The sequence below is a fragment of the Scomber japonicus genome, chromosome 9 (assembly GCF_027409825.1).
Source record: "Scomber japonicus isolate fScoJap1 chromosome 9, fScoJap1.pri, whole genome shotgun sequence".
In the NCBI taxonomy this organism is placed as follows: domain Eukaryota; kingdom Metazoa; phylum Chordata; class Actinopteri; order Scombriformes; family Scombridae; genus Scomber; species Scomber japonicus.
Genome location: NC_070586.1, coordinates 19,669,206 through 19,692,328, shown reverse-complemented (window position 1 = coordinate 19,692,328; position 23,123 = coordinate 19,669,206). Strand labels below are relative to the sequence as shown.

The following is a 23,123-nucleotide window of genomic DNA, read 5'->3' as shown; positions in this document are numbered from 1 at the left end:
GCATAAATGTAAAATAGATTATAATGTACTGATATTAATGTCTATTTCGTAGTCCAACTCTGCACTCTGTACAGACTTTATAAATTCATGATCACCTCCCTCTGGGTTGTTTGTGGTTATTTGTATCATAGCTGCAGCTCATGAATGATGTTGTGAGGTTTCAGCAATTACAGAGCATCAAAGACAAATCCTTCATTTCCTACGAGCACAGAGGCAGATGATGCCAAGTGCCCTCTCTCTGCCCCTGTGGGCCCAGCTGACAGGATTAACAGCATGTAGATAAGATAAGTAGTGAGAAAGACTTCAGGTGATTCATGAGGGTGTGGAGTCCACTGTGTGTGTGTGTGTGTGTGTGTGTGTGTGTGTGTGTGTGTGTGAGAGAGAGAGAGAGAGAGAGAGAAAGTTTTATTTCCACAGACAACAAGGACTTAATGGATTTAACATTTTCCTCTCTTTGTATATAGATAAACATATGTGTGCAGTTTAAAGGTTGATTTATTTGTCTGGGGTCTTGATGAGTAGCACCATGCAGTTTCTTGACTTTGCAGCACTTAGACTAATGAGAAAGTAAGCATCAACACTCCCACCAAAGACTTGGCCTCTGTTAATATATCTCTTTCAACAGATGATCACATCTGAGCCAAATATAATGAGTTTCTGAGTGTGAAAAGCAGGAAAAACTCCACATACTGTTACTGACAGTATCTCAGGCACATGTTTCCTTATTGTTAGCAGTTAGAGGGACTGTTTCCACCCTTCAAAGCCATGGATTCAGTTTCCAATGAAATCATTTGGTGACAAAAGTCATCTTTTTTCACTCATGGAGTCAGAAATCAATACAAAGCCATTACCATTTCTGTAACTTTGTCCATAACCAGTGATCCTCCTCTCCTCTCCTCTCCTCTCCTCTCCTCTCCTCTCCTCTCCTCTCCTCTCCTCTCCTCTCCTCTCCTCTCCTCTCCTCTCCTCTCCTCTTGTTCAGGGGCCAGTGTGCTGCGATGGCTGAGTTAAACATGCTCCAAAGGTCTCACTCCCTAGAAACATATGGAGTGGACCCTCACCCATGCAAGGTAATATTCTCAGAGAAAGGAGACATTCATCCAGACCCAGAGCCTGGAGCTGACCTGAGTATAAAATGATGAAAAAATATGTAATTGATAATGTTCCACTGATCAAAGTGAAGCATTTCACTTATTTATTGGTAGCGTTGGCACTATTAATGCCCCAGTTGTTTACACCAACGCTGTTATTTGATGAAACAGAAAATATATTGCCGCTGTAAAAGGCAGTTCATGTTTAAACATTTGTCATAAATTGTTCTTTCTGCCTTGACTCTAATCTTTGACCCATATGAAGGGAAAAAGTCAGTAGGGACATTGTGCTCATCATGAAATAATTAAACTTGAGGTTATGGTTATATTGGTTATTATTACATGTTACAGTAAAATTATCATAAATTATAATTTTTTAAATGTTAATCTGATAGTCAATTTGCTTTCACACTATTATCATATTATTATTTCAGAAATGTGCCTGATGGCTGAAGGCGTACACAGTTTCACACATAACATTTAACTAAACAACAAAACAAATCTTACAAATATATATTATATACAACATTATCAATATGTAGCTGCAGTACAATCAGTGACACCATTTTAGCATCATTATTGATTAAAAGCATGTTTACGTACCCATTTATTTAGAGAAGCAAGTTGCTTAAGTTGATCAGGCAGAAATAAAAACTCAGGCTTCAAGGAGAACATGACCAGGCTAATAAAACACCATATACTCACCTGTCCTCTTCACCCTTTACTCATTTGCCCTCAATTTGCATATTAAATTGGCAACTACACACATGATTAACTCTACAGCAGCCTGTCACCAAAACTGAGATGTTAAGATGTTAACAAGATAGCAGTAACAATACTTGTGGAAGTTTACAATGACGGTCATCAGATCCAAGTCAGCTTCTTTTCACCTTTGACAATATAAAATAAATTGTATCTGCACAGAAACCTTCACTTTTAGGACACTGACCATCCTGTGGTTCATCTGACACGACCTTGATTTTAACTTTTTTTTCCTGCTTGTACATTTTTTCTTGGTGTTTCGCTTCTAATGTTGTGATTGATGGAGGAGACTGAATCTGATACAGAAAAATGATGTACAGCTTATTCTTGCCTTCATGCTGTTCATCCCCCACCCAGTCAGAGTGTGAAATAGGGACACCCTGTTATAGACAGGCGTATCAAAGCATGCTAAGCAGATTAACAAGATATTTAAATTCTGGTTGTTGGAGAGGATCCCCTTTATCTGCCCCGCTCTTGTCAGAGAGGTTGTTTTTAATTTGGTTTGCTGGAAATGGAAACTGCAACATCACGTCCTGAGATCTGGGCATATCAGCCATCACAGAAAATGAACACAAGGAGGGAAAGAGAATGAATTACAGAGATATTAGAGTGGAAATCTAGAGATAAAAAACAACAACAGAGTGACAGGAGCATATTGTATTCTGTTGTCACACTGCAGTTATTATTGGTTTCATTTTGCCTTATTATAGTCTTTATCTGCTTCATCAAGTGTCTTCCTGTTCTCTGTTTTCTCTGTGTTGTTCTTGATGCTGGTTACTACAGATTATTGATGGCCTACTCTCCTCCTTGCTGTTAGTCCATCTCCCATTATTCCATGTGCTGCCTCTCACTCACTGCTTATCTTTGTGTGTGTATGCAGGATTTTACAGGCTCCACAGCTTTTCTCGGGTTCACAGCCACAGGTTTTGTGGTCTTCCAGGGAAACAAGAGGATCCACCTCCTTAAATGGTAGAAATTTGTTTGTCTTAATGCAAATCTGTAAGCATGGAAAGAAGGAGAAATAATTACACTGTGAACATCTATCTGGTCCTGAAGAGTGAAGATATTTTTACATGTTTCTGATGTTTGACTAGAAATTTAAATCTGTAATATTACCAATGAACCAAGTGATTAAGTTAAATTAATATAAACATTTAGCCTATTTTGACCCTGAATACAGGGATATCTTTTAAAATTCATAACACTGTAGTTTTTTTACAGGGCTGACGTCAGCAAGCTGAAGTTCGAAGGGAAGACCTTTTACGTCATCGGGATTCAGAAAGAGGTGAGTGCAGCGTCTTCCTGCATGCTGCAGTGTCTCCTCTTAAGGGGAAACATGAAGAATAAAATGTGCTGTGTATTTTCCTCCATCACGATGATGAATGGTGTAGTCTTAACAACACTGAAGTCATCATCATGTTGGCCTGTTAAACCCCAACCTTTAACATTAGTGGAGTTCAGTATTTGACTCTGATGTATAGATGCATATTGACTGTTTGTGTTCGAATCTAGTTTCATGTTAGCAACATTTAAGTGTGTACTGTTCATCCTTCTTTCTGTATTTCCTCCTTCCTTCCTTCCTTCCTTCTTTCTTTCATTCCTTTCCTTCCTTCCTTCCTTCTTTCATTCCTTTCCTTCTTTCCTTCCTTCTTTCATTCCTTTCCTTCCTTCCTTCCTTCTTTCATTCCTTTCCTTCCTTCCTTCCTTCCTTCCTTTCTTTCTTTCCTTCCTTCCTTCCCTCCCTCACTCTTCCCATTGTTCATCTGTGTAATGGTTACATCAGATAAATGTGCTATGAAACTAAACTGTTTGTCTATGTAATCCTGTCCACCATCACACACTGTATATGTGTGTCGCTGTTTCAGATCTCCTTAACAGGCAGGATTCACTGTAACAGGATGGTGGGTGTGTTATTAACCTCCTCACTCATACAGCATTATGTGTCGACTGTTGCCCAAATATAAGACTCCTTCTTTACACCAATAAAAGCACGTGATCAAAATCTTTGCCAAATATAAGCTATATGTATGACATCAATGGCAGAAACTGGTGTAGACTGTAACTTTGTAATTAAAACTAGAACAGGTGTCTTGCATTTGGGACATGTGATTCATTTCCCCCGACGTCATATTGTCCAGAGCTATGTCCAATTCTGAGCAGCACCTTTGGTGCATTATGCCTCATATTTGTGCATACTGTCTTCATTTTCAAAGGAATACAGCTGACTGTGTTGCACATTGCTGTTTGACTCACACATTCACCCTCATCGATTCAGTTACAGGTCCCTAAAAATGCTCAAATGTGGTCATAACTGCAGTTAAAGCTGGGTCGCTCTTCAATATACCAACCAGTCAGTCGATCAAATGATAAATCAATCAATTAGTCAGTCAATCAGGCAATCAGTCAGTCATTCTCATAACTATTCTCTTCATTACAGAAGCTTAAACTAGCTCTCTCATCTCTGCTTATCTTGTCAGTCTGTCTGCCTCTTTGTCTGTTTGGCAACTCATGAACAGCTGAAGATGCAGTTTTATCTTATGTGTTTCTGTCTTTTCTCTCTGTGTGTAAACATAGTCATCACTGGTGAGTAAATACAAGTAATAATAATAATAATAATACTAGCAGAAAACTTCTAAATTTAATGCCTCTCCCTACAGTCCTGCCTCACCTCACTTTATGACTGGGGAACATCTTCTGTCTTTTTCTGTTTTCATCATTTGTTGAGTGTTTTTGTTCATTGTCTTATATGAACATACTTTACATTTTGTGTGCACTTTCAGTGTATTAATCATTATTTAGGTATTTGTAGCTCATCTGTGTCTTTGTTAATGTTCTGTCATATGGTTGAAATTTCAGCTAGTATACCTGTTCTGTGTGACTTATCCCATCACTGTACCTAAATAAGCTTCATAGATCTACTATCAGTAAACAATAAAAGATTATGCAATATTATAATGCATAATCTATATCTGTCTATGTCATTTTGTTTAATGTCAGACATCATGTTCTAACTATTGAATTCCTTCATTTTGAGTGTCTGTGTGTATGTGTGTGTGTGTGTGTGTATGTGTGTGTGTGTGTGTGTGTGTGTGTGTGTGTGTGTGTGTGTGTGTGTGTATTTACTTTCTATGATGATGTTTTTGTTGTGTTTTCTGTATTTTGTCAGGGTTTGAATGGTGCATTGACGTGTCGTCTGTTCTGAGCAGATCTTTCAACTGTATGATCCGTCACTGCATGACTTCACTCTTTGCCCTCACATCTGTTTTTTATCCTGAAACACTTTAGTTTAATTGTCCCACTTTGACCTGATGGCAACTTTTTAATACCTCATGATGCTTGAAACAGCAACAGTCTAAAGTCTGGTGTTTTTTTTTTATTCCTTTCTTGAAGCTTCTTAAAAGGGACGTATCATGCTTTTTTTTTGTTCTGTTATTTGTATACTGTTAGGAAGTCAAATGTCTATGTTAAATTTAGTAAAGATCTAAAACTTGAGGTGAACAGAAATGCTCCCTGCAAGCCAAGACTTCACATTCCTTGAATGCGTTATTTGCAATGTGCCCTCTACTTCCTCCTTGTGATGACATCAGATTGTTTGCGTATGCCCACAGGCTGTCTGCTCCTTTATTGCGAAGGTTGTTTCAAGAGTTGTTCGCTTTAGTGCACTTAAATATTTTTTAATGAATTCAGGCTCAAACTTGTACAGATATATTTGAGAGTAAAGAATGAGACAAAGAAGTGAAATCTGACTACTACTGTTTGTTTATTTAGCTAACCAATCAGAACAGAGTGGGTTGTTGGGAGGGTGGGAGTTCAGGAGGTATAATGACCTGTTTTAGACAGTGGCTGAACTGAGGGCCTGCGTAAAGATAGACCAGTAGAGCCCCAGACTATATGCCATATGCATGATACGTCCCTTTTAAGTGACCAGTTAAATAAACAAATGTCAGTAGATCTTTCCAGTTGGACAAGTAATGTTAGCATTAAATTTAAGTTATGTTTTATTAATATTTTTTGCAAGTCATCCAAAGTGGGACCACAAGACAATTATTAGTATGTTCTGGTACCTTCACATGCCTGTGACAGCAGACACACATGGCCACTGCAGCACATGTGTGTAAATCACTTTGTAATCAACTACATGCCTAATATGAACTGATCTGTGATGCAGAGGGGGCTGGGCAATATAGCTGACTGAGCCAGTTCTGGACCTGTTTCTAAATCAAGGCCCCATGCTTTTTTCCCCCTAAATAAAATGTATCGGCTTTTGACACCATAGTTATTACTGTTACAGTAACTCATTATTGATCTCACTGTTTCTTCTTTCCCTCTCTCTATCACCCCTTACCTTCACAGTTGAGCAGCATTGATCTGGTATCTCATATTACCAGACGCACAGGACTGAAAGCAAAATACTTACAGGAATATATCCCTCCTCCTCCTTTAAGCCCATAAAGACCTGTGTTCTGTTAGCTACAGGTCTTTTTACTACTGACTACTACACTGTGGCTAAATCAGTATATCTGTCTTACATCTTTGCTAAGCCCATGGATTTCAGTCTGTGGGTCAGCATTTTGCACAGCTCCCTCTCATTGTGTTCAGCACTTTGCCATTTCTCTCGTACTTATTCACACATCTTTTTGATCAACTCAATTCTCATCGCCGCTGTCTTTGTCTTTTTCTCTTTTTGTCTTTTTCCATGCAGAAGAAACTGGTGTTGACATTTCACACCTCAACCCCTGCAGCGTGCAAGCACTTATGGAAGTGCGGGGTGGAGAACCAGGCCTTTTACAAGTGCGTCTGCATGCATGCATGACACACACACACACACACACACACACACACACACACACGCATACACATACACATACACATACACACATCCTGACACATACACAGGAAAATCATTGAGCTAGTCATGAACCCTGATATTTGCTGTGCAGGATTACCTCACTCCAAAATGTAACATTTTCGTAGAGATACTTACGATTCCCTAAATGTGACTTGAGCTTAATACAAGGAACATATAATTATCACACATTATAAAAAGTTCACCAAGATAGCCCTGATCTAATGGGTAAATGTTGAAGCAGCTCTTGAAATTATTATAACTTATTCTATTTGGCACTCACTTTCTATGAGGCCCATGTCTATAATGCATTATAAACATACTATAGCACTTATAGTACTGTATAACTGTAGTTGAAAGCACTCACATATTTGTAATGCTTTAGTATAATAATCATAACACATTATAAAGCATTTTATAATGTGTTGTTATTAATATTATGACCTTATTTTAACCTGCCTCTCTGTGGCTCTGCTATAGTAAGCTGCTGTCTTTCACTAGGGAACAGTTGATCACCCTGAGGCCGTCACTCTGAGACTGCTGAGACTACCAGCGTGTCAGGAATTAAAACGAGCTTGGGGTGAAGGCAAGAGCGAGGTTGCTGTCAAACAAATGACAGCGGTCTTTGTCTCAGTGAGGGTTTAATATCAGTGAAGCACTTAAATTACCCTGTTACTCATACAGAAGATGGTAACTTTGTGATCATAATGTTGTACAAACTGATATGCCAGCAGCTTAATGAGACTTGAACCACCTTGAAGGCAATGTGAACCTGTGTACATCTACACTGTTCTTCCCACACTGACAGATCAGATCACAACCTGATAGATGTCAGGACTGAACCTCCAATCTCAACTGTTACTGTTTTGAAAGGCAACACGGAAAAGAAGTCTGTAAGAGGCAGCTCCATCTGCCATGTAAGATGCTCAAAAGCTCCATAACAGCTGTTGAGTGGACCTTGTGGTTGTATTGTCAATGCAGTCGTACACTCTTGAGTGCCGTGAAAACAGGCTCAGGAGTCATGGAAAATGATAAAAACATAACAGTCTCCTATAAAGACAAACAGCTCCCTGCATTATAATGGACTATAAATCCTGGAGAATATGTATTTGAAACTGAAAAGAGGTCATCAAGTCCAAACAGAAAAGGAGGCAATGTGTAGGTGTGGAGTCAGATGAGGAGGACTCACTGTGTACAGCTGTCAGATGTAATAGGGAGACAGCAGGTTGAAGGAGACAAGATTTGCCAAAGGTTTAATACGAATTGCATGCTGCTTTGTATCTGATCTCTTTATGGTACTCTCCCTCCTCCATACTGTCAATCACTTTGAAGGTCTCATCCTCTTTACTGCACTGTTTCCACAAGCTTACTTTCCCATATACAGTTCACTTATATCTTTTACTTACTGTAGCATGTTTTAGTTCTGAAATATTTCATTATGATTTTCCTTTGCTGTATCTGCTGTTTTCTACCTCATTTGCTGCTACAACAAGCCAATTTCCCATATATATTGTGTCATCTTGTCAAAATGTCATAATATTTAAATAAGCTAACAAAAGAAACATAGTTCTTAAGCTATACCACTTTCTGGGAACAGCTTCTGCTTGTGTAACTCTGGTTATTGACTTCTTAATGACCACAGCTCATGTGTCTCTGAGAGGCGGACAGAGTGGTAGTGGATGTCATCTCGGATGTCAGACAAGCATCAGAGCAGCTTAATCAAATCAGAGTGAATTGCATTTGTAAATGGCAGCCAAGCAGAGCTTTGAGAACACGCACACACACACAGACACAGACACACAGACACACACACACACACACACACACACACACACACACACACACACACACACACACACACACACACACACACACACACACACCAGCTAAGCAGAGCTGCAGGGAGAGGTGTGTGTCTGTACCCACTTTGCCACTGCTGAGCCTCTGGAGTCTAGTTTCAAATGATAAATGATCCTGAACCAGACATGAAGGTTTGGCAAGCATTAACTTTTTTAAAAGATTGAAACACCTTTGTATTCTGCTCACTAAGACAGTAGTCTGTGCACAGCAAGTTACTACCAACAGCCACTCATACAGCATAAAGTTGCACTCAAAAGCAAAAAAAACATGGAAATGTTTTTACAAGGATGAATTATTCAGTGTGTGTGTCTCAGATGCTTCGTAATAATAAGATTTTTTGTATGTGTTTCTTTTCATTTCCTGTTTCTGACAGGTGTGCAAAGTCGAGTCAGATAAAGACTGTTTCTAGCAGCAACATCTTCTTCAAAGGGAGCAGGTTCAGATACAGGTGAGAAAGCATTCAAGTTTGTCTTCAAACGAGGGTGGGCAATTGATTTTTGTTTTGTTGTGTTTTACATACAATACAATGACCAGATTTTTAAAGAATTGTAGAGATATACACGAAAGAAGAATCACACAAGAGAAGTGAAATTTATGCAGAAATTTGACAGGACAGCCAGGGGAGATATTAAGACACAGTGTCAGATTTAAATGCTTGTAACCGCTTGACACATTTTAGCTATATTTTACTGTTGATAATATCATTTAATATCAGGTATTTCCTGCCAAAATCAACTAATTATGGTGACCTATCGCACTGTAACTTTACATATTTTACATATTGAATCATATGTGGATTTATCTTGGATTGTAGATGCAAATGTCAGTTACTCTATGTCAAACTAGGCATCGGTTTCTGTGATTTATTGGCTTTAATATCACAGGAATACAGCTTTGTTATTAAAGCCATGTTAGCCCCTGACTCCTCTACAGACAAAGCTCTTTCCTTGGCTTACACTTCAGTCTGCTCCATTTCATCAGCTAGCTAAACCAGTCTGGCTTAAGGGCTCAAAGATGAGCAACAGCGTATGGTGGACTTTGTTCTTGAATATGAGAGTTTGCACAATTGCAAAATAGGAACAGATGTGTACACAAACTAAGGCAATTCTTGTAAAGCAGAGCAATTAGATATCTATTGGACCAGGCGGTTCTTGTTCTTACAGCATTTTTTCAGCATAATCACACAGTATTGATGACGCTGTACTCTGTACTCTCAAGTCGGTGTCTACCATGCCAGATGTTTCATTTCACTATCTAATTTATGACCTAACTATCAATCTCAGCAACAATAGACTAAGAGATGGAACAGTGGAGCCAGCTGGCTTAAAACAGAGTGGTCAGAGTCCAGAAACTCTGCGCACCCAACAATCAGACTAATGGAGCTGCTGACCTTGCTGGTAGGAAACCACCTTCTTAGCAGCTCAGGAACAGAAATTATTATAAACAACAACTGCAAAGCTGATGGAAAATTACATAGTTCTCCTTTGACATACCACCGCAAAATTACTGTAGTCTCTGGTCAATTTACAGCTAGAATATTGACATGAAAACAAGAAAAACATCAGATTTAAGGTGCCAATTCAGTTTCAAAATTGATTTCTAGATTTCATCCTTTAACTATGGATCCGACACAAAACTGTTAGCACAAAGCCTGAGGACCTGAAGTCTGGATTAGTTCTTCTAAAAGGTCAATTTGAAACAAAAATGTATTGATTTGTAAAGCACACTTTTATAGATTTGCTTGATATGACCTGTCACTGCTTATTGTTAGGTCTTTTTGACCTTTGCCACAATCTTTGCTTTTAAAGTTTGTCTTTTTAAATCCATTTGCAATTGAAATTTTAAAAATGCAATATGAAAAAATAGAAATTTTAAAAATTACTTTTTACCTTTTTCTTTTGTTTCCTGTGTCTTTCACTGTGTGTCTGTCAGTGGAAGAGTAGCCAAAGAGGTGATTGAAGCCAGCTCTAAGATTCAGAGAGAGCCGCCTGAGGTGTGCAGGTAAGGAAAAATCACCTGTGCTCGCTCACACAGCTGCTGCAGAGAACACTTATTTTAAAAAAAATGACATGCTTAGTTATTTATACCCCACCTCTGAGGGATAGAGTGTGGAAAAAAATCTAATTATATAATTATTATATTAACCTCAGAATGTGCAAAGAATAATCTTGAAAATTCAGCAGCATCTGAAGCAAACATGTTCTCACTATGCAAGACAGCATACAGCTTCTCACAAATCAGTCAGTGTTGATGTTTGTGTTTTCAGAGCCCAGTTTGGTCAGAGTCGAAGTTTTAACTCTCTGAGCCATAAAAACCTCATCATGAACATGGAGCCGCTGGTACCTGCACTGCCCTCCACCAACGAATATGAAGAGACAGCCACAGATAATGGTAGGTACATCTTAGTCCACACACACACACACACGCACGCGCGCACACACACACACACACACATGCGCGCGCACACACACACACACACACAAACACACACACACACACACACACACACACACACGCCCTCTTGCCACAGACCTCAGGAAAGTCACATGGAGTCCCTCCTGTGGAGGAAAAAGCACATGCACATTGCCCAACACTCAGACAGAGCGTTAATTGAGCAGCTGACGCTCCTATCCCTCCATCAGTCTTGTGTCCCTGGAGACACCAATCACAGCATGCTAAAAATACCCTACCCATGATCCTCCCTGGGGTCACCACCAGACCTGTGACTGCATGCGTGTGTTTACAGGGAAATGTGCACTCTGTAACATCACAGAAACAGAACTATAGACCATGTGTGGCTTATAATTAAGGAAAAGTCAATTAGACCTCCAGGAGGTCTGTCTCTATTATTTCCTTTACGCTTGAGAGTGAATATGTAAGTTTTTGCTTGTTCATTTCTATGCATATGTGTGTGTGTGTGTGTGTGTGTAGATTCAAAGGTTGCATAATTTAGTGATTGCATCATAAAAGGGAAATGTGTCAAACACATCCAGGCTTTGCTATAATGGCTGAAATAATGGCTGAAATTAGTCAGTGAAACTTAGAGATACTGTACACAATGTGTGTGTGTGTGTGTGTGTGTGTGTGTGTGTGTGTGTGTGTGTGTGTGTGTGTGTGTGTGTGTGTGTGTGTAATTGATCTTTTTCCTCTTATTTGTAGCAGTTCATGAATCCACAAAATATAACAGATCATATAAAGTGTAGTAATGTTGTACAGTATAAATTAGTTGAGCTATCCATCAGTTGGCTTGTTTACACCAGCCTCACAGCTGAAGCTGGATCAAGAGTCTGTTTTTATTCCTGTTATGAGATGATGTGGTCTAGCGGAGCAATGAAGCAGCACAGACTAGTTGGTATTGGTATTTGGTATTTTCAGGCTTTTCCTCAGGACACCACCTTCTCAGATTTATGTAATCCATAAAGGGTACTCACAATACAGTGGGTTTTAGTGTTTCCCTCAAGACATTTTTTGCATGTTATCATTATTCTCTGTCGCTTTTTTTCTCATTATTATTCCAGATACTCTCCACTGCAACCTATTATCTGATTGAAGCATAAATCTTGTTAGGCAGGAGAAAGCAGGTAGGAGGAAGCAGAGGGTAAGTTAAACAAGACAATCCCAGAGCTGGGATAGAGAGAATATGAGAGAGGAGAAAATGCACTGTAGAGCTGAGAGGATAAACAAAGGTGAGGAGGATGTACGCCACAGGCTATATGTGAATGTAAAGATGTGGAGGAGAGAGAAAGACAGGGGAGCGCTTTTGGTAAAGCATTACAGGAAGAAGTGAGGATGAATGTAAAACTAATTGAAGGTCAGATTACAGAAGCAATGGAAAACTACATAAAGTGGGGAGGGTGACACAGGGTGTTCATTATAGTCAGGTGTTCTCCTGTCAAAGAGGGGGAAAATAAACAAAAACTGCATTTATATATAGTTCTCATTATTCCAGTTATAATATAATATTGACAACCATACTTATATCCTATAAGGCTATGTAAAATTAAACTTTATTGCATTGATACTGAACTGATACTGTAGATAATGTGAAGAATATGTGAAAAGAAAGATTGTACAACTACTACAACAGGCCAACAGCACATGCCGACCACGAACTTGACTCAGTTTAACACCATGTGCTATGTATGAATGCTGTATATGTACAAGAGGAGCTAAAATGATCTCTAAAAGTAATTTTAAAAATGCCTGAAATGTCCAGCTCCTGCTACTCAAAGAGGTAGTGTTATATATACAAACTTTGTTGACAGTGTTGAATGATAAACATTTTAAAATTAATTAAAAAAACACATTTTGGGCACAATAGTGATGATGATGAGGCAATATTTGGGCTCATCTGAGGCTGTCAGATACATCAAACAACAAGGGTGTTGTCTTATATACCTTATGGAGCCCTGAGTAATGTCTGAAGGGAGCCCACCATACAGAGGTTTATAACAGCTTGTAACCTGGCAGACAAAACCCAGGGCAAAAAAATGGGCGTACAGCCCAGTAAAATCCTACCGTAGATGAGTTTATAAACATTTTTTATCAACCTAATCCATTTTATATCATCTGTATTTGGCAGCTGGATACTGTTTAGAGTGATTTTAGTGAGGAAATCCAATTGAAAGAAAAAAAAAAGTAATGTTCAAAGTGAGGGTCACATGCCCACCCCATCCTTACTGGAAGCGATGCTCTTGGATACTGATATTGCCATCTTGAGCCTGTCTGTGCAGCTGAGTTTTTGCTTTTCGTTCATCCATCCATCAATGCTCTCTTCACACCAAAGGGTATGACCCTTTGTCTTTCACAGTCATGGAGTCCTCCTTCTCTTATTACCTAACACCCTCCTCCATCGTTTACACCATCCCTCCCTCACCTTCCTCCACTCACACATATCGACCCCTGCTGTGCTGTTTTGGCCTTCATGCATGTTAAGTCCAACCATATTGTCTATGTCGTCACTCTTTTCAAACTTCTTCACCTCCTCTGACAGAATTTATGACCATCCCCTTGCTTTCTTTGCCTCTCTTCCTCTGTCTAGCTTTTTCGTGTCTCCTTTATCCCATTTCGACGAAAATCAATTTTGACTTGGCTCAGGGTCAAAGAGCTGCAGCCACAACCATCTTGGCTGTCTGAGTTGGTTAGTTTGGGAGGGGCAGGAGGTAATCATCAAATGAAGAGACTCATGCACCACTGACAGGATACAGGCTGAGTAATGACATGATATTCAATTTGAAAACGCCTCGTTTCCTACTGCATTTCCTGCCCCTCTCTGTTGTATGTTAGTTAAATACACTGAACAGCAACATAATACACAATACAAAAAGAAAAAGTGAGAAAGAAATTTAAATCCAGCCTATTTCATGAACTTGGCATACCCATTACTGAATGAAGTGTGTTTGCTTCACGTAGCAATTGGCAATTGGAGATGAGAAAGTAAGCAGAGGATGAATTTCTCTCTCAGGCTCATTTTACGCTTCTCATCACTTTTTGTGTGTTCAACTGGGTGCAACACCATGAATGCCTTCGAGGGAAGATTGTTCCAAAATGTTCACTATTATCCCCATTTGATTGATTATCACTTCCTCTCCATGACAGCAGGCTTCAAGTGTGGCTGTTTGTATAAACGTTTTTGCCTATAGATGTGCTCGGATGACAAATCATATAAACTAGTTTATTTAGAGCACAGCCACCTTTAAACAGTCAAATGCTGACTGTTTTGAGGAGACTGCTACTGCAAGGACTTTGGGATAAAGTGTCCTCGAGATGGTCTGGGATCATTGTCTATATTCAGAGCACTAATCTCAGCCATTAGAAGGGAAACAGGAAGCTGACCCAAGGTCAGTGCTGACCTTGTTATGTTTGTACAGCTTGTTCCCTTCTTATCAACCAAAATCCATACACAGAGATGCACACGTACACACACACACACACACACACACACACACACACACACACACTAGTCACGTTTTGGCTAAGGCTCTCACTCATGGATGTTTCACAAGGATTAGACTTAATATTTGAGTTTCACATATGAGACCGCCTCGCCATCACTCCTTCCATCACTTAAGATGACAAGTAGGACCCTGAGAATGATGTAAAAAGTTTTTTTTTTTCTTAAGCAAAGTGCTGTACAGTTACATTCACACTGATGCAACATTTGGTCACATTACATTCCAGTCTGTGATCACATATTGGTTTACAGGGAGTATTTTAATGAATAGTGAAAGGTTTGTGTGTGTTTGTATCTCTGTCTGCCTGGGTCAGACTGTAACAGGTACACTGGAGAGAGGAACATAAATAGATGTTTGATAGAAGGAAAAACAGAGATAAAGAAAGACTGGAAGAGAGGAAAAGAAAGTGATCCCCATCCCATCCCGGGTCAAGCCTGCCTCTCTGTAATCACTGTTAGATTAGCTGCCCCTCTCCAGCCGGGACCACCTGGTTAAATATAGAAACTGCAGCTCTGGGTCTGATCCATTACTAATGCCCCTCCAGTCTTTGTTAACATCGCTGACATTCACAGGAGGGCCTGCCTTGTCTGTGTATCAGAGAGAGAGAATGCATCTGGTGCATGTCTCTCACTGTCTCTCTAAGTGTGTATGAATGCATGCATGCATGTGTGTGTGTGTGTGTGTGTGTGTGTGTGTGTGTGTGTGTGTGTGTGTGTGTGTGTTCATACCCAGTGCCCGAGCTCAGCTGGTAGCCTAGTCAGTCACCGAGTGGGGGTCTTGCAGCAGACAGCGATGGAGGTTCTTGAGCACAGAAACAGCAGTGATGTCGGAGGTGGCCTCAAGAGCAGCTTGGAGTTGGGAGTTAGTGACAGACCCAACGTAGAGGACACTCGGAGCTGTGGGAGCCAGGGCAGGGCAGAGGGACTTGGGCTGGACATGACTCCAGACAGGCTGCATGGTGAAGGGATGGAAGAGGGACAGGCCGGGCCTCTTGAGGTATTCCACCCAGGAGAGGCTACAGAGGAGCCGGCCACATCGATAGTAGTGGCAGAGGCCTTGAGGTGCCAGGTGAAGATAACAACACGACGTAGCCTCCATCTACGCATAGCCAATCACACGGCAAGAGATGTTTATGTACGGCTGGTGGGGCACGGTGGACAAATTGCCGCAGCCGGTGCTCATCAGAGAAATACGCTGGAACAGAGTAAGCTGAAGTGGGACAGGAGTTAGAAATACATCCAGTTACACACATGCATACATGTTTAGTGTAATGCATTTTTGACTTGCAGTTTCCTTAAGTTTGATGTCTTTCTGTGTTTTGTTAAGTTGTTAATCCCTATAAGAGCATTTCTATAATGCATCACATGAAGTACAGAAAAGACAAGGTAAATGTATTTGTATAGCACATTTTAACAACAAGCAAACATAAAATGCATCAAGACAGGATATAAAAACAACACATAGGAAAATAAAAAGACATATATATTTGATTAAAAGTTTTTAATTGGTAATGAAAGTAAGCTAAAATCGAACAAGATGAATAAATAGAGAATAAAAAGTTGAACATTTGAATTTTAAGGATCAGTGGTTACAGGCCTTTACATCATCTCAGTGTGATACAGTTTTCAAATTGTGTTTCTACATCTAAGAATGTACAGTGAGCATTGAGCTAGTTTAGCCCAGTGGTGGGGTTGCCAGGTTTGTTGTAGCAACAGCCTGGCGCAAACTGTAAATGTAATCTGTCAAATATTCTAAGACTCTCAAGAGACCTCTTTAATGTGTGTGTGTGTGTGTCTGTGTGTGTGTGTCTGTGTGTGTGTGTGTGTGTGTGTGTGTGTGTGTGTGTGTGTGTGTGTGTGTGTGGGTATGGGTATGGGTATGGGTATGGCTCAAGTCACTTTCAGGGACGGCCTATGCAGTTAGGAACAAAAGTCGTGTCCCCAAGTGCCAAAACACGGATTTTTGGGTCAGTGGTTATGGTTAAGGTTAGACAAGTAGTGATTATAGTTAAAGTTAGGGTAAGTTAAGGTAAAAAAAAAAGAATGTAAGTCTATGTTAATATCCCAAAAGTGATTTAAGCAAACTGCGTGTGTGTGGTTGAGTTACAAGCAGCATGTGCAATGAGTAAAATTAACTAGAGAGAAATGGTGGACAGATTTGTGGTCAAATAACACTATGACACTTTGACTATTTGGAGAGTTGGTATGTGAATAGATCACCACAGAAGACAGCTGCCATTACATTTAACATCCAGCTTTATTGTTTGTAATTTTCATTCTTTTATTCCTGTTTAAGTTTTAAGATAAACAAGTTTCTTGATTTCAAATCATACTGATTTAACAAAGGTAAAGCAAAACATTATGAAGAAAGTCTATTATTTCTAATATAGTATCTATATACTATTATCTAATGATTGTGTCAGTAATTAAATATTACAACATGCCTAAAGTTTGTATTTAGATATGGTGATAATTTGATTTACAGATTTACTCAGATATGGCTCTGTACAGCTGCTCTCTCACTTGCAACTGCAGAGGGAAGGCAAATAAAAGAGATTGGTCATTAGTAGTGTCTGGTGTGCATGGTGCAAAAGAAGCACCACGCACACCATGCAACTTTGTTGCATTGTTGATACCATGCAAAAGAAGCACTATGAACAAGGAATACAGTACTTGTCCAGAGTATTATTTAGTATGATTTTTAAATAGCTAGAAATGAATAGTTAAAAATATAATGTTTCACAGATATTTTAAACTTTTCTTGGGTATCAGGAGTTCAGTGTTGCTTCATTTGGAAGAGTTGATAAGGAAAAGAGCTGACAGTACAGTAAATGACAGGTGCACACAGGTTTGCACTTACGGATTAATATACTGTACCTGTGGAGGTGACGATGATGAAGTTACATGGCAAAGATAAATAGCTCTTTCAACACCTACATATCAGGGGAAAACCCTACACTCTCTGTCTCTGTATGTGTGTGAGTGGTGACCATACAGGAATCTAGCGCCTTGAACTGTGAATCACCACATCTGAGGAGAGGCTTGTTATTGAGCTAAGTGGACAGAAGGCAGATAGTATTTTAACTTGGGGGAGGGGGGGCTCAGGGAACACTGACAATTCAGGATGTTCTACTGATGAGAAAACATAAAGTAAAACATTTTCTACACATAGGAAACAGTGGATGGTGGGGGTCAGTTAAAGCTTTGCAATAAACAGTTAATACTTTAATTTAATTGTAAATGTTTTCCCTTCTTGGTGCACAACTGTCCCATAAAGCAGGAATAAAGCATGAAGTAAGTTAAAAATAAGAAGGCAAGAAGGGGATTCTGACTCTGATGACCGGCGTGAGGTGCATACCGGTTGTTTAAAAAAAAAAAAAAACATATTTAGACATTAGTGGCCACTTGAATTTGTTTAGAGTTTTAGCTTTTTACTTGGTTTCATTATCTTCCACAAAAAAAGACAAGAAAATTGTTTTACATTTTTTAAAATATTATACACATTATAGAACATTACACTTTGCAAACTAAAGTCAGTTAAAAGAAGAAATCCCTTCATCATGGATCAGTTACATAACACTATAATCTAATAATTAATATTATTTGCATCATTTGTGCCAACTTTGAGCATATTTGACTTATTCAGGCTATTATACCCCAGGTCTGCCACAAAACAGTATTTATTTATTAAATATGTTCAAATATAGAATTCCTGTCTTTTTTGTATCACTCTTACTCCAGATTCTTCACCTCTCCTGTATTTCCTCTTGTTATTTGCCTTATTTTTTGTCAAATATAAGTATATTTGGCTGTCTATTTGCTGTATTATGTGATTTTAACACATCAAGCATAGGTCCATGGTGTTAAAGTAGACCTGAGCCCCATCTGCAAAAATATCCTTTGCTTTAGATTTTCCTCCATATAGTAAATCTGTCTGATATAACAGATTTGTCTTGCTGTGAAGTTGTGCACTGTGAGAGGATGAATCATGATAAGTCTGTTTACTATACTCCAGAGGCCTGTACTACGAAGCTGGATTAACATACCCGTGATATCTCTCCGTTACCTGGGTTGACATTCGCAATCATGGCGGTACTACGAAGCTGGTTATCAACTCGGTAATTGAACCCAGGGTTTTCCAATCTTGATCACTGGGCGCTCACATAAAGGGGAGGTGTTTGCAGCATCTGACCAATCGCAAACGAGAAACCCTGCAGAGCAGCCTACTTTACCATGGAGGAGGAGACAATTATTCTTCAAAAATATGAAGAATTCAATCACATCATCCAGGCCAAAAGCTAACACTGTTGCTGCAGCAACAGTATTATTTAAAAAAGAATCCTTGTGGCACATGAGGGATATTAGTCTGTATGCTATACAGTTGGTTTGACATCATTCACTCAAATAGTTGAAGCACATAATAGGTTTGTATTTTGAAAGTAAAATGAATGTTGAATATTAAACTAACTTAATGTCGCTTGAAAATCATTCTGTACCTTTTGTATAGGATGTCATTGGGGACATCTAAAGGATTGCATCTCCCTAAAACTCCAGAACATAACCTGCTCCGGAGCATGTTAGCCGTTCAGCATAAGTTACCATGGTGATTTACCCCAGTAAGAAGTGAACCAGAGTCGTAGGACGGAAAACCCAGGGTTAACCCTGAAGTTACCTCGATAAGAGAAAATCCAGCTTCGTAGTACAGGCCTCAGGTCTGCAGCAAAACAGAATTTATTTACCAATACTATGTAAACGTTGTCTTTTTTCATCACTCTGCTTCCAGATTTTTTCACCTCGGTTGTGTTCTTCTCTTGTTTTTTTCTTTTTCTCTTGCTTCCCCATTTTCAAGTTCAATGCCTCCCTCTCCTTTTCCTTCTCCGAGTTCACTCACTCATCACCTTTTTGCTGACTCTGTTTCCATGGTAGCTGTCACCAATTGCTCTTCAGGTTTTCCACTCTCTCCCTTTCTGCCCGTCTTTAATTTCTCTCAACTTGTATTTGAATCAGTTGGCATGGTAACTGATTAGTTGCTTTGGTCTTGGGTTCTGTGGCAGAAGCTTTTTGTGGGTAAGCTTTTTGATAAATGGAACAAAAGAGCATTGTGACATTTGTGGAAATCAAACACCTACGAGTATGCAGTAATGTCTTCAGTATCTTTTTCAGCCATGTACTGAGAGATCTTAAATGCTTCTAGGAGACACTGCTTGTATGCTAAGCTGCAATCACTAGTCTGTGCTACCTGTACAACACTCAAATAGATTAGGCTTTTATGCAGTAAGGGCCAGGCACCTTCATGCAGGGTGTGTGTGTGTGTGTGTGTGTGTGTGTGTGTGTGTGTGTGTGTGTGTTTGTGTGTTTGTGTGTTCGTATGTGTGTGTGTTCGTGTGCGTAAAAGGTGAAGGGGGTCTGTCATAGGCTACTTTCAGGGACAAATTTAATGTAAGGGGTAATGTTAGGTTTAGGCAAGTAGTGGTTATGGTTGGAGTAAGTCTCCAGGAAATTAATGTAAATCAATGTAAGTGACCTAGGTAGGTGTGTGTGTGTGCGCGCGTGTGCATGTGCGTGTGCGTGTGCGTGTGCGTGTGCGCATGCATATGTGCGTGTGATCAAGAGATAGCGTCTGGATTAGAGAAGTGTTGACTTGCTTAGTCATACGTCATTGGACTTTTACCCCCCAGCTCCTATTTAATCCATAGTAGGAAGACAGCTGGGTTTATTTTTAACACACACACACACACACACACACACACACACACACACACACACACACACACACACAGGCATATGTATTCAGATTCATCATGCACACTGAGATGTAGATGTCTGAGAAACTCATCATTGAGTTAACACTACACACACGACAGCTCTGCTGTCAGGCTGCGTCACATCAGCCAGATCGACATTTCAGTACTATTTTATTCTAATTTCATCATAAATTGAAACCATTAGACATAAACACAACAGTTAATACAGCATCATGAAATTGGCCTGAACTGTATCACCCACACTTTTGCAGAGGATGAACTAGTGTAAATGTCCCCGGCAGCATTCGTAGGCCAAATGCAATGACTTGGAAAGTTGCAACATGTGTTTTTCCTAAAACACTTGAATAAACATTTTTGTGTCAACTAATGTTGTGATATAAGATCAAACAAGATGAGATATTTATTGAGCTGTGTTAGATGATTGATTTTTCATTTTACATGTATGCAGAGCGGCTGATATCTGTTTGTGCTCTATCCTTAAGAAGTAAAGGTTTGCCATCATGTGGCTGATGTGGTCAACTGCAGCGTAAAACAACCACAGCAGAGTGTCCCACTTACCTAACTACATACATTCACACATAATACTTTCAATAACAATTACAATATACTGACAAAATGCCAGCATTTCACAGTTATTCATCCCGACAAATTATGCAGTCATTCATAGCTAGAATGAATTAAGTGACAGTTGATGGCTGATTGTGTGACGGCTCTGCCAACAGCTCAGAAAAATAAAATGATAAAATATCCTTCTATCATATTTCTTCAGTTTAAAAATTGAATTGTAAACTGCCAAAATAGTGAACTGTCAATAGACCATGACTTAATCATGGTCAATGTTGTAAACTATTATATTAGTAAATAGTGTAGTAAAAATACAGGTAGGGGATATTTCTGAAAGGTACATAACAGACAAAATCACCCCTATAGAAAACACATTAACCCCTTCTGTCCAGGAAGACATAACCCTCACTTTTCTAACATGAAATTGTAAGAATTAGTCAGTAAATCTGTATTTTTAAATTTGTATTAAAAAAGAAAAGAAAGGAAGAATCAATTGTTGAAAAGATAACCCTTACAGTCAGCGCTTCGTCATAAATCTTACGATGATGCAGTTTTCATCCTTACTTTGCTCTTTAATAGAAAGCAGGACAGCTTTTTGAAAGTAGGAGCACATTAACAGAGTTTAAGCTTCCACCTGTCTCACCTGCAGTGTAAAATGTCACACGTCTCACTTGTTTGATCTTGTCTTGTGTCCTTCACCAGGTGTTGTGGCTGTTAAGGACTCGGTCCCCTTGTCTCCTCTCAAACCTTCAGCCACTCCCACAGACACAGAGCAACAAAGTAACGAAGGAGCAAACCCCACTTTTGGCAATGACCTGCAGCCTACCCGTGTTTCCATGGAAACCTCCAATCTCCGACCTCAAACACCCAAAGCTGAAGATGAAATGGAGGAAGATGACGAGTCCAGTGGGGCACTCACCATCTCGGAGCTTGTCTACAGGTTTTTAAGAATTTTATATATTTATCAGATGTTATGTCTTTCTTGAGTAAATATGCAGGGCCTTTACTTGTAGAGGAGTAGATAGTAGATCTCGAGTAGTGGAGACACTGTACACTGCTGATACAATCTTTCTGGCATGTGCTCCTCTCTGCTAACATCTGCTAACACCCATTTGCATCTTTTTGTTGCAAAGCTCACAATTGTTCTACTTCCCAGCATCTCACTTAGGCCCCCAGAAGCTGCCTTTTCTTTTTTGAAGTGGATAAGCCTGTAGCAACATGTATTTGTGTGATTGTTCTGTAAGAGGTACAATCTTTTTTGCACTTCTGGCCACTACCTGCTCAGTGAAGAGGTACTTCGATTTTTCTTTTGCTATTGTTGCACGAAAACAGCTGCTTTGACATCAGCCTTCGAGAATTCTTCATTCTCCTTTTTTTCCTTCTACATGTAGTAGTATATATGTATCATTATGTGTTGGAAATGTATTTGAACGTGTTCCTCTTCTTTTCAGCCCCTGCGCCAGCATGCTGCCTACCCCAGTGGAAGACAGTCAGGGAGGTGTGGACTTGTTGTTTTCCTCCCCGGTCCAGAGCCCTGCCAGGCTGCTGAGGGAACTCCATGCCGACCCCGACATCCAGGCCCAGCTGGAGGCTGAGAGGGAGCGTGACCGGGAGTACGAGCGCACCAGGCTGGCCACTAGAAGTCACATGGGTGGAGTCCTGACCAGCAGCCTGCGTCTGCTGTCATCCAACGAGAGAGTCAACGCCTGTGTGCTGAGCGTGGCCCGCTTTGTTGCCGTAGTAATGGGTGTCCTGTTTGTCACTGTGCCCACATTGCTGCTATTGCTGGAGTCAGACATCGATGTGTCGTTCCTCCATGAGATCCGCCAGACGCCAGAGTTTGAGCAGTTTCACTACGAGTATTACTGCCCTCTCCGGCGTTGGATCTTGTGTAAGATTAGCATGGCCATGGAGAACCTCTGGTCAGACTGAAGAGGAGAGGACAAGAGGGAAAAGAAAGAAAAAGAGGAAGTGAGGAGTCACTGCGGGGAATAAAAGATGCACAAAAGTCTGTCTTAACATGTAATTTAATCTTATAGTGAGTCTTAACAACCGGTATCTCTTGAGACAAAAAAGCAAATCTGCCAATCAGATGAAATAATTTCACTGGTTTCACTTGACGATGATGATCAGGTGCAAAGCATTATTGATAAGGTAAAATATAGAGGCCATAGCTGGAAAGGGCTTACAAAGATTTAGAAAGATATTTTATTAAAAAGTGGCCTGAGATGGAAACATGAGTGCAACATTATTTCTGACTGAATTATACTGAAGCAGGTAAA

General features: G+C 39.8%; 1 protein-coding gene across 1 annotated transcript in view; it reads left to right on the top strand.

The window, feature by feature from the left end:
- The window catches only part of frmd3 (FERM domain containing 3), a 49,647-nt gene extending 26,874 nt beyond the window's left edge, over positions 1 to 22,773 (top strand). Inside the window, exons 7-17 of the mRNA XM_053325156.1 lie at positions 983 to 1,070; positions 2,734 to 2,822; positions 3,075 to 3,138; positions 3,719 to 3,754; positions 4,428 to 4,436; positions 6,556 to 6,644; positions 8,933 to 9,007; positions 10,492 to 10,560; positions 10,826 to 10,950; positions 21,544 to 21,781; positions 22,293 to 22,773. Coding sequence (XP_053181131.1) covers positions 983 to 1,070; positions 2,734 to 2,822; positions 3,075 to 3,138; positions 3,719 to 3,754; positions 4,428 to 4,436; positions 6,556 to 6,644; positions 8,933 to 9,007; positions 10,492 to 10,560; positions 10,826 to 10,950; positions 21,544 to 21,781; positions 22,293 to 22,773 — 1,363 coding nt within the window. The remainder of the gene's footprint in view (positions 1 to 982; positions 1,071 to 2,733; positions 2,823 to 3,074; positions 3,139 to 3,718; positions 3,755 to 4,427; positions 4,437 to 6,555; positions 6,645 to 8,932; positions 9,008 to 10,491; positions 10,561 to 10,825; positions 10,951 to 21,543; positions 21,782 to 22,292) is intronic.
- The last annotated feature ends 350 nt before the right edge of the window (positions 22,774 to 23,123 follow it).